General features: G+C 41.1%; 1 protein-coding gene and 1 long non-coding RNA gene across 6 annotated transcripts in view; one reads left to right on the plus strand and one right to left on the minus strand.

Annotated features, from left to right (window-relative positions):
* Nucleotides 1-2,037, minus strand: part of LOC111243096 (QRFP-like peptide receptor) — a 79,997-nt gene extending 77,960 nt beyond the window's left edge. For all 5 annotated transcript variants that reach the window (XR_015317911.1, XR_015317905.1, XM_022788173.2 and 2 more), the window contains exon 1: nt 274-2,037. Coding sequence is in view for 3 of the 5 variants with exons in the window: in XM_022788173.2 (XP_022643908.1) it covers nt 274-691 (418 nt within the window). In the remaining 2 variants the exon portion in view is untranslated. The remainder of the gene's footprint in view (nt 1-273) is intronic.
* Nucleotides 2,038-7,881: 5,844 nt separating this feature from the next.
* Nucleotides 7,882-10,931, plus strand: LOC111255184 (uncharacterized). Its single transcript, XR_002675368.2, has 4 exons — nt 7,882-8,131; nt 8,619-8,848; nt 10,371-10,588; nt 10,737-10,931. It is a non-coding gene; the product is annotated as an uncharacterized LOC111255184 (long non-coding RNA).
* Nucleotides 10,932-15,670: the final 4,739 nt, after the last annotated feature.

The raw sequence follows: 15,670 nt of genomic DNA on the forward strand, positions 1-15,670 counted from the left end.
TTCATATACTCCTACAATGTAACTTCGGGGAGACTGATTTCAGCGGTAAGAGCCCTGCAAAATTCATTCAATGTGGATTTTGTTTTATTAGATATCAAAGCCATTCTACTTTCCATGCCATCGTTCCCCTACTATGAGCTTTACCCTCCTCATGCACCTATGTATTCTTCACCGACACCGCATAGCTCTCTACCGAGGCGAGGCCTCATCTTTAACGTGCGGCTTATACACTGACAAACACACGAATATTTGTTTTTTCGGTGTTATGCTTACTCTGAACGAATCCCTCCACGCGGCACATAAATACACCAAGCACGTATGAGTCATGAAAGTGCTTCACTAGATAAGTCCACATGCAGAACATTGCGATGAGTGCGTCCGCAAACGCCAGATTCGATAAATAGAAATTCACCGTCGTCCGCATCGATCGGTTGAGCAGCACCGTCAATACGACGCCCCAGTTACCCACCAATGAGGCTACGACAGTCACCACGTAGATGGCCACGCACCACAGGCCCATCCGCTCTTGCGCCATTTCCGAATCGGCTATACCATAGTAGCTCATATTATATTGTATATAAATTTCCTGTTCCTGCTCACGGCATTCGGACCAGTTCAGCTGTTGTCCAACAGCAGCAGCTCCGCTGGACGATATATGACCCATCTGCACTTCCGTAGGCTGCACTTCCATCGCGCCTTGCACTGTACGTTTTATATTATAAGTTCTGCTCGTCCTGGCTGGCTGACGACTAGAAAGAAATGATCAAGCTGAACTAATTATAAATGCCGCGCACGTCATAGAGAATGTGCGGTAAGTAGCCACCCACGTCAAGGAAGGTCTACACCTCTCCTTATCGCAGTGATGTTTGAAGCGATCAGACATCCCTCGTCCTTTTCTAAGGTGACTAAGTGCTGATTCATCGAACTAATTATAGGGCTACCAGCAAGAACCACAACAATGACAGTAGTAATTTAAGTAAGCACCAGCATGCTGCGGCCCTCGGTAGGTGGTAGCAACTTCTTCATCGCGCTTTCCTTTACTAGCCCGCCTCTTATTTTTTTCCTACGCGCTCCTCTCTCGCTCGCGCACATACGCTATCATTTACTTCAGATATCTCTTGGACCGTTTTTGCACGTTGTAAAAATTCCCCTACCGACACGACCACCCAACTCAATAGTTCCAAGACTCCGGAAGCCCCGCAAGGCCTTCCGAGGCACGGAAGCGCGTGGTAACTTGCTTTCAACTTTTCACAACGGCATCAACAGGAGAATGTATGTCAACATTAGAAACAACAATAACGACGAAAATTGCAAATACTCCAGAAACGTGAACACTTCCAAACCACGCACTCAGCAAAGATTTTTCTCAAAATAAAACCTCAGAAGAAACAAAAATAGCGGTCCTTCGCTGCTGATATTTCTTCGAACGGCGGTGACGGTGGCCAGCTGCAGTAAGTAAGTAATTGTAAGTGAGCACCTTCTTACGTATTTAAGTATCTTTTAGCAAAGCTACGGTGTGACGCACCGCTATCTGTACGAGCGACGCCTTTCTTTGTCTTTATTTGTCAAGCTTGAAGCGTTCGATTTGATTTTTTACGGTTTCACTTCTTTCTTTCTTTCTTGTTTTTTTTTTTTATTTTTTCTTTCTTTCTATTTACTCGTACTCATAACCGTGTACGTCTTGGCATATCGCCGTCGGTACGCTGGACCTCTGATACTGACTGTACCGGCAAAGTAATGCAGAGCAGTTGAATGTTGTCGCATGTCATTTTTATAGATTCGGTTGGCGACACGATTTCTCGTAAGCGTGATTGTCAGAGTTTCGTTAAGACAGCGCCAATTTGACAAACACTAGCGAATTGGGGAGTGAGACGAGCGCATGCTCAAGAACAGAAGCATGGCGGGAAAACGCATGCTTCCGATATCGACACGTGACATATCAAAATCATCGTCGTCATAGGCGATTTTTAAAGAGTTAAAACGATGAGCAGTTAGACTTCGTTTTCGATACTGGGTTTACTCGCTTCTTGTTGGCCAGGCACGCCAACGGCAAATTGGTGGCTCAGAGAACAGAACCGGTTAGCCATACAGGAGAGGGTAACACGTCCCTTCCCCAGTAACGGCATCGGGAGTCCTCGCTCTGGTGGGTAGTGGAACCTATACGACAGAGGGCCATTCATGCTGCTCGGAGCGTGAATGGCCAGGAAGCAAGAAAGGACAAGCCTTGGTTTTCGTTGCAGAGAAGACGGCCACGAGAGCCTTCACATCGAATGCGGAAAGTACGCGCTTGGCAAGCGGTTCAGAGATAAAAGTTAAATCGTAACAAAAGTATAGACAAATATTTGTATACAGAAACTTGATGTTGACGTTACATAGATACATGATATATATACATGTATATCTATATATATGGAATGGCAGAAGTGTACACTTGCCGGGTATCGTTTTTGAGAATGTTACCCGAAAGAGAACCTGATTTTTAGAGGACCATATCAATAATCTCTCATAAGATTATTTCGATGTTATGGTTGTTGCATCATCTTTGTTTGCGGTAGTGTGCTTATGGACAAAACTGTTCCTTGGAGCATTGTTTTACGCCATCAGAGCTATTAGTTTTAGAGTATTAGCTAGAGTATTTGAGTTTGTATATATCTTTGAATTTGTACTCACTTAAAATGGAAAGACGAATCAATACTTGCTTCCCAAGTACAACGTCGGCTTGCAAGTTAACTTTAAAATGAAACGTCAATTACGTAGTTATGTTTAGCTGTAGAGGAGCAGCCGTTTGCCTTTGCCTAAACTCATTTAAAGTAATTTATCTTTGTCATCACTATCATTACATAAGCTAATGTGTGATATATATATATATATATATATATATATATATATATATATATGAAAAGTGAACAGAATCGTCAATAATCATATATATTTTTAAAAACAGAATACATATCATAGGCATATAAAGCAATGACTACAACTTGATAAGAGTCAGTGACACCCCAAGAGGTCATCCGCATTAATCACAAAAGTCAATGAGGCTCAGCAGTACACCATCAGCTTAAATCATTCTGGCCACGTTGACCGCAATAGGTACCCCCGAAAATAGCCAAATATTCACTGGATCCGACGAAAGACTCCTCGAAGATCTTAATGGAAGTGGCCAGAAAACCCGGAGTTTAATCGAGTCATGTTGACAGGAAACAGGTAAATAGATGGACTTCTACGAAATATCTGCTCTTCTACTAGGTCGACCACAGACGGTATCATGCTGCCTCAGAGATAACACAAACTACTTGATGAGGCTGTCAGCATTAATTCCACACTCCAAATAGTCAAGCCAGGCATGTTACCAGCCATTTTACCACGAACTAATTCACGGCCTTAATTTTGGTAAAATTTAAGACCAATGGTGCGTACGAGTGACGTCGAGATTTTTGATAGTTATGTTGGTCGTCGGATCAAACGATATTCTCCTCTAGCCATGACAGTAGGAAAAGTCTGAGCCGCACAGTCCGGCAGGCGACCTTGCGGGCGTAAGGACGTCGGAGTGTGCTTCGCTGACTGCTCCATCTTTGGTTCAGTGGAATGTCCGCCTCGCAGGACCTCCACATCAAACAGACCCATTTTCCAATGAGTGGTGAGACGTAAAAGGCAACCCTTCTCCGACCGATTATGTTTGATCAAGCTGACCGCTGCAAGAATCTAGCCATCAGCCGATGCATAGGTCGATGGCCATATATTCTGTAGCCGTCCATTCAGCCGAAACTCGCAGATTAGTAAACAATCTCACACCTACGGTGGGACAGGTAGCGCTTTCTCCATTCTGTGAAGCTTTTCTAGAGCCTATTTTGCGCAAGCAAAAACGGAGGACAATGTTGGGCGTGTTCAAGTTCAGCTAATTTCCTCGTAACTTATCTTATGCTTCAACACCGCAGGGAATTCCCTTATCTATATAGAATGATGCTGCTTCAAAATTAACCCAAAGGGTCACTGGATGTCATGTGAAAACCTTTAGGAGCGAAAAGCTACCAGAACCGATTTGAGTTTATCCACACCGGTGCTTTAAAGTGGGCAGAACCAATTGTTCCTCCAGCTCGTTGATAGGCATCGCTATATTGCTATTTAAAATATAAGGGTTAGTGGATCACGGGTATTTTCAAACGGTATCAGAGCAACTGATACTTTGTTTGCTCTAGGAGGGGCATTCAGACAGCTTTACTTGTATTAACTGAGGTTTACTTATAGGTCATTTCGGGCACACAGGACTGTAGCCAGGACCAACTATTATCGGTTCGTTTTCCACTGCCTTGCGGTTGGTGTCCAGGTCCACAATAGGTTTATAGCAATAATATTTCGGTATATATTATTGCTATAAACTTAGATCCTGGTTTATCTGAAGGGGTAAATTCGACATCGATACATAAATGAAACAAAGTGAAAGGTATGAGCCCCCTGGTGGCAAGACTTCATTCTACTGGAAAGATGAGCAATAAGGCAAGTCTCAATGCATACGCAGGATTTGCCAAACAAAAGACGATATCGGTGCAAGCTCTGTGCGCAACCAAGGCCATCGTTGTACGCATTCGTAATAACACCCAAGTACTACAAAGATGGCGCGATATTGCAAAATAAACTCGCTGAATAACGATACCAGTAGATGAAGCAGGGTTCCACCCTCAACAACGTTACGAATAGGAACAGCATAGGGATGGCGGAACGGTTTCTTTGCTGCTGCTGCGCTATTTCTATCGACCGCTTTTCACAATTTAGCCCACCGACTCTTTTTATATAGTCATGCCGACCGGCATGGTAAAAACAACCAACACTTAGAGAAGATACTGTGTTTATAATTAAATGTGAACTCTCGAAATTAGAACGTTAAATTATAGGGAAAATTTGCAGTTGACCGCCAGTGACATACTTAGTGGTAAACGAACCTGCTCATATGGGCATGCGTCTACCCCCTATAGGTACGATAAGCTCCAACCAAATGTTACACAGACTTTACAAGTAAATTCATTCAGTCCATTGTTTGCTTTCAGCGATGACAGCAGTTGCATCACACAACACACTTAGCCCACTGTGGACTCTAAATACAGTTCGCCTACCTCCGATATCAAAGGCTAATGGTACCTTCTCTTTGAAAAAACAATACTGCAGGCTTATCAGTCAACCTCGATTCCCTGTATTGACGTCTAGCATTTAGGACAAAGTCTATTATACGAAAAGGATTTTACAAAGCCTTGTTGTGCATTTAGTAGTAATATGAGTAGCGCATTAATGGGCGATGCAATACATCTCCATAAATGGAATATAGACAAGCTTTTTTCATAACCTAGGTTAAAAACGTGTATATATTTTTTGCCTGATTATGTCTGCGCGTTGACTCCTCTATCGGTGACCGGGTTGCTTTGTCAGAAATCGGAGTACAATTTTTTTTATTCCTGGATTCCGTTGAGCGTACCCCAATCAAGATCTATCCGCATGTATCTAGCTATGGTGTAGAGCGTAACGTTGAAGTATTTATTTTTTTTTTTTAACGTAAATCACACTGCAATTAGCGTATATTTTTGCATATTTACATAACCAGACTCTAAGTAAATGTTGCTACCTAAGGATCCTTCTTAGGTAGCAACATCGATCGGAAGTCAGTTCTAACTTCCGATCGAGGTAGGTTTTTTTTCACGTGACAAAATCGATCCTATGAAATACATCACAATGCTATAAGGAAATATAAAATCTTGACGTTAATGTCAACCAGGTAACTTCAGCTGAGGGTCGATTATTTCGAAGAATACTATCTATAACTATTCCGCTATATAGATCCACGCCTATACCGTTTGCGTAGCTCAAGAGACAAAAAGGTTCCCGTTGCGACCGTTTAAGACCAATGGAAAAAGTACCATTGACAAATGTACAGCGCAGTATAAAACCGCATGGTGTATATCAAAGGCATATATTAAAGTTCACAAGTAAACTAACATTTGTCCGATAAAGTCCCATTCCAAGAGGCGCAATCAATACCAAGAGGCGTGACCGAACATATGGCTCTCGTTTACAAAGCCATCTCTCCCCCCTAAACTATCTCCACGAGTCAAGCATTGCATCGAGCGAACAAAAAGGACTTGGTTCAGTATACTGTCATAGATACTATTTGATAGCTTTATCGAAGTTCCTCTCCTAGAAAGGTAAGACGTACGACAACAGGTGTTAGAAGTTTGCTTTATTTAAAATTGAGCTAGTCTCCTGTCGACTGCTGATGTTTAGGTAGATCAGTTGAACGCAGTGCACAGTGGCGACGCTATGTGTCGGCGAGCAGGACACAAAGTCGGAGCTGACGCTTAAGAAGTCGATTCTATGACATTGAAAAATCCCAAGAGTTAGTTAGAGCTGTACCTCTGTGGCACCTATAGTAGATGGAAAGTAAGGGCAAATTAGTGGAATCGTGCCGTGTAGTTAAGTTTTGGAAAGCATTTCAACATGTTTTTTCCTCACCTCGAGGCGTACATCTGGGGGTAGTATCTCATCTACGCTGTGTCTTTATTCAATGGATTTGAATTGAAAATGGTGCCGTTGCTTAAATTTCGGCCGCAGAGCGCAGTTCAACACTTCGCGACATAACGCCTTGAATACGCGTGTGTCTAACCTATAGAAGGACAATATCGTCCCTATATGGGCAATATCGGCAGCATTGACTCTAGCTTGGGATCTTGATCGAAGCTTGTCAACTATTGAGGAGCATATTCCTAGCCGAAGTGACGTTATCCGCGTCTAAACGAAGCATCATTACTAGGTCAAAAAGCTTTGCTCAGATTGACGCTGCGGTTCTTTCGTGTACTCGAGTTCACGTTCGACGATTTTGCCTGACGATTGCCTCGCTAGTTGTGGCTCCACAACTACAAAAGGAGAAAATGTTTTTCTTACACGTGGTACAATGCCCCTGTGTGCGAAATTATTTCGCGCCGCTTATGGCAGTATTCAGGTGTGAGAGCTAGTTCTAGCACGAGACGTGACAGTATATCGAAGGACCCTAATCGAAATACTACATGAAGAACCTTGGCTACCTCGTAGCTATCTAATATTTATTTAAATCCTCGAAAAAACCCATCGTTTCCATCCTACAGATCTAGCACGCTTTGTAAGGATTGTCGCAGAATGTCTGCACGTAGGTGAAATAAAAATCGCTAAAGACTGCCAAGTGATTGCCTGTAAGGCAATGCCCTCTTGGTCCTAGTTGAAATCGCGGCAGGTTGCACGAGGGGCCAGTTGAAGAAAGCCTGCGTAGCTGCATAGCATCGACTGTTTTTAAATTATGAAAAAGATAAAGGGTTACTACCAATAAGGAGCATGACCAAATGCATGCAAACGATCGAAGACGTGGGTAAGCCTGCAAATGCTAATAAATGAGAAAGTAAATAAATTAAAGTAATATGTAATAAATATAATATACATGCGGGTTTATAAGAGTTCTGATATGTGCGGTAAGCGAAGCATTTCTATAGAAATTGCATTTAACTAAAAAGTACAGCGCTATCATAAACATAGGTGTAAGGTACAAGATAGTGTAAACATTTCGATGTAACGAAGTACGAGTATTTATCTTAAACTCGTTGACTGTATACTACTGAAGTCGATTGCCGTACGTTGGTGCTGCGGCAATTGTTGTACATCCGCCTGTAGGCGTACCTGCAAGCTTTTGGTTGTGCTACTATTAGATAGAATCAATTCTAAATTAGTCTAACAAGGTTCAATGGCTGAGACCCTGTAGTACAATACGCACACCATAGCAGTAAACATTGGTCTACATTACGATTTTTCAACATAAAGATACAAAATGGTCTTTTTTTGGTATTTGTGGTATTTTTTTAGCACCATCCAAAATCGATGTGTGTTTGATTTGTACGAGTTACGTCGCGTCTGAAAATGTTTGACCTAACTCAAATACGAAAAAGTGAAACCCCAAGCGAACTTCAGCATGGATACAGGCCAAAAAACTAGAGCCCGTTGGCTTATTTGGTCGCCTAAAGTGACCTAGACGATGACGGCGAGTTCGATTGTTATTGCATGGAGATGGCCTGTAGAAATAAATCGCATCAAAACAACGAAGTACTGCGGCGCACGCTAAGAGGTGAGTTAGACGCTCGCCAGATGAATGGCCGATCACGCTCATCCTATAGGGTATTATCTAACTGAATCACTTTAAATGTCTTAGTGGGTAATGCTTTGATAAGCGATAACAATCGTTAATCGTTATCATAGCGTATAGCTGTTTCGTGTTATTGGCAAAATGAAAAGTTTTTTTCATCGGTCCGCTGTCCACAGTCTCCCGCGAGACCTGTGGCTCGAAACACGGCTGGCTAACTATCTATTGATAAACAGATTTTGCCAAGGGGTTGTTCGCTTATTTGGCTATGGTGCAGTGATGCAGTCGCGCTTAAATCCATCAGGCGATAATTAGCTACGATAGTGACGAGACTCGTGTTGTAAGGTGGTTCTCAATAGGGCGGCAATTCAAATCGGGACGTCGAACAAACGAGATTTTAAGCTGACAAACTAATTAGAAACATCCCCACAGGCATTTTATAGAAATCTTTTTATTCGTGTGTCATTCAAAGGTCTGAAGAAGTGGACAACGAGATAATTATCCGAAATCTACGAAAGGCACAGGCGCAAACGACACGTAGAAAATTTTAAGCTATAAAAACTACCTTAATAACGAAATGAAATTGCGGGCAAAGGGTCACAGATATGTTAACGTTCGAACGATACACGAGGCAGATATATAAACTAACCGACGACATGCAGAAGAATAGTATCAGTACGTCAGCAGGACTTGAACCAAAGGGTGTGTACCATCGTTGCATAACATTAGTTGAAGTAGAAATCGACGATTCAAAGACAATGTGTCGACCTGCTAGAACGACCTGTTAACCTTGGAACACCTTTGCTTTCAAACTTAGCGCAAAAAGAACAATCATCCAGTGCCGCACGAATAAAAATTTGCAATATTTTTGTTTGTAGTAGCTGGCTTATGGCAGCCATGTATAGGCAAGCAAAATGCGAAATATTTAAAACTAAAAAAAACGACGACGAGAACAAGCACATCCAGCTACATTGTGATTTGATTACACATTTGGACTCCTAAAACTATTTCTACATGTATTAAAAAATCTTTTTTGAATCATTTCTTCACTCTGTTATGGTCGTATTATAACACAAAACATCGGCCATGATCCATTACCAGCATGTGAGGGCATGGTTCCTTCGAACATAACGAAAACATGTATTATTTCTACTTTTTGTGAGCTCAGAAGCAACAATGTGTTTGTAGGTGGCCGACGTTTAGTATAGACATACCTATTTTTTTAGATCCATTTGAGATGTACCAACAGATATTTTAATAGACGGCTTGTTTGCTTGGGTCCGGAAGTAATTACTGTTTTTGATAAATTTTAATACACTTATCGTAGCTTAAAGTTGATAGTGTATATATATATATATATATATATATATATATATATATATATATATATAAGCGTTCAACGATCACGCAAGACAATGAAAATTTAACAAAAAAAAGTTTTTTTTCTTTTTTTTTTAATGCAAGTGCAGATACTACAAGTTAACATCAAATTGTGAGGCAAATAACTTTATCGACCCCTGCAGGTATAAACTATGAAATTTGGATGAGACCGCAGCGGGCTTCTTGTACTTACAGCATCAATTAAAATGAACTCTTTAGGAAAACAAACGCAAACCAAAGACAAGCAATTCCTCATATTCCACGAAAACTGCAAAAATCCTATATATACAGCGTATCGTCAGGCTCTTCTGCCCTATGTCGATACTCTAACGTCTGCTACCCGAATTTCGTGTCACTTACCATTTCCGTCGATGTGAATTGAATGACGGGATAGCATAGAAAGTCCGGCTTGGAGCCTATAATTGTACCCAAGTTACTGGTTATCTTGCAATGTGCGTACAAACCAAAGCGAGCCCGTACGTTTATGAGTTACATATATGAAAAAAAAGCAATTTTAAAGAATTACAAATGGCATTCGATACATACAACCACAATGTGGCATGATGAAGGCAATCTAGCAGTAGGCGGCTTCACAAAGTGTTTATCAATGGGCGGCCGCTAACAAGCATAACGAACATTTTTTTTTACCCTGCTCCGCTTGCGGTGTCCCTGTGTAAACGTTATTGACATTTGCCTTGACATTAGTGACGTCATTATCCGCCCACGAGGCCTGCGCGGGGTCTCTAGTGAGCCTCGAGGGGAGGAATTGTCCACAGCTGCAATAAACACAGAAATATTACTATGCGTATGTACATGTGACCTATTAATCAATCAAGGCTCTTAGTGTTCCGTGTCCTGTTTTTTGAGGTTAAACGTCCACCCCATATCAGCAAGCACGCATAACTTATCGCTGAAGATAATCGTTGAGCCTCCATCAATAGAATCATCTGTGATATGGTCGAACTGCATCCCCCAAGGCTGAGCCCCTTCTGAGATCCAGTAATCCTATCGTGACCACGTGCGAAGTCATCCGTTCCACTGTCGTTCACGACTCTCACCACGGTAAGGAATTTACTAGTACTTGGTTTACATAGGTTGGAAAATCCGCTGTTGTGTTGCGAAATCCGTCTACAAAGTAGCAATAAGCGACGATACCCGGGCGGACGGCAGGCCGTAAAGTCATTTGCTGGTTGACAAATGCCATTTTTAGGGGAGACAGCAAATGCTCGAAAGCTCGTGGCCTAACGAAGAGACGGATGACGATAATAGATGCGCGCAACTCAACGAAATGGAACATTGCAGCAAGAAAAGCGTTCGGCTTATAGCATTCGGTAACTTGGCGGAACTGCTTAGTGAATTTGGGGCCTGAAACAAAGCATCGCCACGATGGTTACCCGGAAAGAGCGTAGGGAGAAAATAAAAAAGATGATAAACGTTTTTGGCATCTTTTTCCGGTTGAAGACGTTATTTAAACAAGAGTAATCAGATTTGTGGCACTTAAAGGCCAGTGTTTATTTACAACGTCGACTCATTTACTTAACATAATAATAGGACATTGATAGCAGTCAGATGAACGTAAAACTACGCTAAAATAGGTATAATTACAATGAATATATCTTATTTAAATTCTACATTTTGGGAGACAAAAAACGAAGTCAGTAAGTGTTAAGCTTGAAGAGCTCAATGTTTGCTTGAGTCCCTGAACGTCGATGCTGCAGTCCTTCTAAAAATGAATAATTTTTCTGTCCCGAAAGCAGAGTTAATAGAAACGTGACATAATGGTTGGGGTAATTGAAACCGTATTGCCTTTGAAGTGTCTCTCTATATTCACTGATTGCGCGCAATATCAGCGTTCTGTGTACGACTATATAAATCTGTCAATTTTCAACGCGGTCGCAGTAATGCGCCGTATAAAAGGATTTCTGCAAGTAATTCTATGGGCAGCGGACGGTATACAAACATGCGTGCTAAATTTGGTTCTGAAATTATTCTAGGTTAGGGAAATGTCATAATCACGAACAGGGTACCGATGAACGAGACGCAAATTAGTTGAGACGTACGTACACTGCCCACATTACAAAAGCGACGCATCTAACTGGCCCGGCAATTTATGCTCTATTTTGAAAACAACTTCGTGACAAATCGGATTAGTAGAAACTTATAGGGTAATACTGCTCTTTGCAAAGCTGTAACATATGGATACCGTCAAACGATCTTATAGATACAGGTAGTGTCAATCTGCTATGTACCATAATTACTCTACGTGCTATATAAGCACTATATTCGTAAACATTTTTATACTTAGTGTAAGTAGCTCTACATTAGACTATCGGCTACCGAAGATCGTTACGTTATTTGAAACGATACCTTACCTAAGGACGAAGCACAGGCGCAAACTATTTCACTGAATCCATAAGTTACGTCAATTGACAATGCCTGCCCAGAGATTAGCACATCAATAACGTAAGTCGTTGCTACGTACACTCAAGTTAGGACAGCATGTCCCGTACTTAAAGAGAAAATTGTTTTGTATCCGGAACGCGATTGTAACTAAAGAAAAACTACTCAGATGTAACACATATGGGCAAACCGTAGCCTGCAAACCGGACCGTTCTACACGAAAACACCTTTAAAAATTCGACGATGACATACCTATTTATATATGGATATACTATATTTAGTCATATTTCAAACTGGATTTTATTGATATATCAAACTATGATCAACGATTCCGTTCAATCATCAATCTACAATTAGAATAAATAATCGAATTAAGCTGAAAGAAGAAACAACGTGAACACAGCTGAGCTCTAAACTCATAGACTTGTATTATATTAAGGAAAAAAAAATCGAATATACAGCTTTTTTTTTTTTTTTATAAAACGAAAGGGGAACAATCAAAATCACGGGACAACTATAGCGAAAACACGAGCGGATTGACCGAACTGTGCACAGTCTGAAGTTTACCAACAAATACGAAGCGCCAGTTGCAAATTAGCAAAGGAAGGAATCACACGAAAAAAGCGGTAGGCAGAAATTACTTAGCGTTGATTCATAGTAGCAAGAAAATGATGTCGTAACTGCCCGTGACGCGGTGCAATGACGTTGAAGCAATGATAATAAAATTGGATTATAGCCTTCACTCTGGTCGGGTGCCAAAGGAGGCCTGGAACCTGAATGTTACATTGCTCGCCGCATTATCACACAGCTAAATTGCTCACTATATTACATAAGCTATGACTATAGATATCGAAAACATCGACACTCTTAAAGTAAATAACATTCATAGGACCTTGTATATAAAAAGAAAACAAAGATGTCTAAGAGACCATCTCAACAGCGGACAGATTGAAGTGCTATTTACGATCCGCAACAGAGCAACGAGCGAATAATTCAAAAGATTTTCGCTAGATATCTAACAGTGAGAATATAGCGCATTCTAGCTCGCTCGGGAGGAAGTCGAACCCATTAGCAAAACACGGAACAAACACACAGATCGGTGGGTTGCTAGATTAAACCTATACCGTTGACCTTCTAGACGGATCCGTTACTGCTATGACGGACGTATGTATGAGGGAATCTATCACTGTACTACAGAAATCGGCACGTGTTTCTACGTACGGCAGTTTTCAAATAGGTTTGGTTGTGCCTTTTTGAAGTCCAACATACTATTGCCTTGTAGAGCTTAATCGTCGATAACGAATTATCCAGCAAATGGTCTGTATGCAACCTTTCAGGCAATTATATCACGCTTCGTCACGCCGCTGAGAAAACACTACACAATCGTAGACGAACGCGACCTTTTTATATGCATTCATTTATATATTGTTACACTGTTACTGTGATACATGTCACTAGGTTTCATAATGTCTGCAACCTGCTATACGACCTACGAGTCCTAATATACTAGGAGCTCTAGCAGAAAGAATAATCAGGATAGGATGTCGATCTTATACTGAATTTAATACTTTTTTTCTGGCTGTGTGCACATAGTTAAACTGACGACGTCAGAGGCCAACCCTGGAAACGTCTTGCAGAGGATCAGCTCGTAAATAAGATTAGCTTTTCAGATGTGTTTGTCTAAGATTGGCTCAAACACTGGGCACCTTCTTAAAAACATGCCCCGTTGACCCTTAGTTTAGAATAGGAACAAGAGTGATAAAAGCTATAGGCAATCTAATAGAATGAATTTTGAAAAGCATTTTCAAGTCACACTTATGTTTCGGTATGTAGGCCAAACGCAGATACAGAGACGCTAGAAAAATGTCACCTTTTTATAGACATCTGTTCTAAAATATCGAGGGCTTCAGTTTACTTTCTTTTTACCCTACAACAGTGCGTATGTTATATGAGATCTAATTTCTGCGAACGATCCGTTTGTTAATTCACCATGATCTGTTGATCCCTTCGGAAAAAATCTCGACAGACAATCGAACCGTTGTAAGTAGGGCATTTCCTATGAGCAGATCACTGGGCAAATTGGTTGTCGCTAGTGACGCAAGAGGCCAACGAATCCGGACAATGCAGGCTCACGACGGTTAGGTTGTTGATAACCACTGCAGTTAATGCCGGTTAAAAACGACTATCTCGTCTTACTGATTCCTTATGGGGTGTTCAGAAATATATGTATCGTAATTGAAGCCTGCAACGAGCACTGGTGTATAACATTGATTCGAAGAATTTCCCTGTGTCTGATTCTGCAATATCTGCTAGTGAACGTTAATTCAAGTCTACTTATATATGACTAGACGCGACTTTCAGTACACGCTGAAGAATACCTACAATTAAGCATGTCATATAAACATATACACACAATAGTAGAAACCCAACGCTAAAATAAAGGCTGGAGACACTTCATCTCGATCCTTGTTCATCATCACTCAGCTCCGAGTTTCGAGCTGTTTGCCAGTTATATAAATACCCGAAGATGACTCAAGCTTTTAATGGCGGCGGCTATCTGGCTAAATATAATTTCATCATTACAGTAGAAATAGACTTCACGTATATCATCGTCGTCGTATATCTTTACGTCCGTAACATATGAAAGGTCGTTGCAAAAGCGTAAAACAGATAGGTAACTTTCTGGTCGTTTGAAGCTGTACGGATTGTAAGAAATTATTGTAGCACCTACCCGATTGACGTCTCCTTTCTAATACGTAGTCGGGCCTTATAGGCCAAGCTATGTTAATTATTGCCTGTATACTATAGCCCCTATTGGCATCAAGCGGAAAGTGAATAATATTACGGTCACTGAATCGACCGGGCGCCAGTAACAGTTTGCGAAACTGCAAAAAAAACAGATAGAATTTCTCTAAAATTCCAATAATAACTATTTAATTTTTCTGTTTATTGCAGTTGTTTCTTTTCAGACGTTTCTAGTGCTGTAGGATAGATCATCGTGTGTAGTTCCACAGCGTACTTTAAGCCGTATTCAGCGCACCAGTAACATTGTGACCTCTGCAAATAACAACGGCCGTCTATCTTGGTTTTGGTATGGCATTCAGGTAGTCGGGCGTTAAGCATCTCCTCCTTGCACCTGAATAGAGAACTTCTGAAGTGGGAAGTACATCGTAAAGTTGGCGTGAGTATATAAGGAAGCTATATACATCATTGTCCTATAAAGTTCGCGCAACCTCAATAAGGTTTCAAGCACCTAAATGTAGCGTGTGCTTAGTTGCTGAGTTCTAGGAGTTTGTAGACAGACTCTGTTACACGCATGACCGAAAGGACGTCATCTGTATTGATTTGCATGAAGAATGTTAATCACCAGCGGATTCAGCCAAAAATATGGCGGACATGAACACGGCAAGCAGACACGCGATCAGACGACGCCGTTGATTAAAATCGCTTAATTAAATTTAAAAAAATGTTTAAAGACGATGCTTTGTTATCCAATGATCGATGGTCCCCTGATGTACGTACGTAATGAGATGATAACACAAGGAAGTTAAATACTGCGCCAGACCGTTACTCTAGCTTATTTTAGGTGCTTGCGTTTAGGTGAATAGAACAACATAAGATTGTTCATCTGAAGTCAGATAAATTTCACGAGTGAAGGACGCATAATGGAAGCTAAGAAGGAATCGTTGAAATAAAGTGCTTAGTTACTGCACATAAAAAATAAGACGAGACTTTTACGCGATG

Source organism: Varroa destructor, unplaced genomic scaffold, assembly GCF_002443255.2.
Source record: "Varroa destructor unplaced genomic scaffold, Vdes_3.0 BEIS01000001.1, whole genome shotgun sequence".
Classification (NCBI taxonomy): Eukaryota; Metazoa; Arthropoda; class Arachnida; order Mesostigmata; family Varroidae; genus Varroa; species Varroa destructor.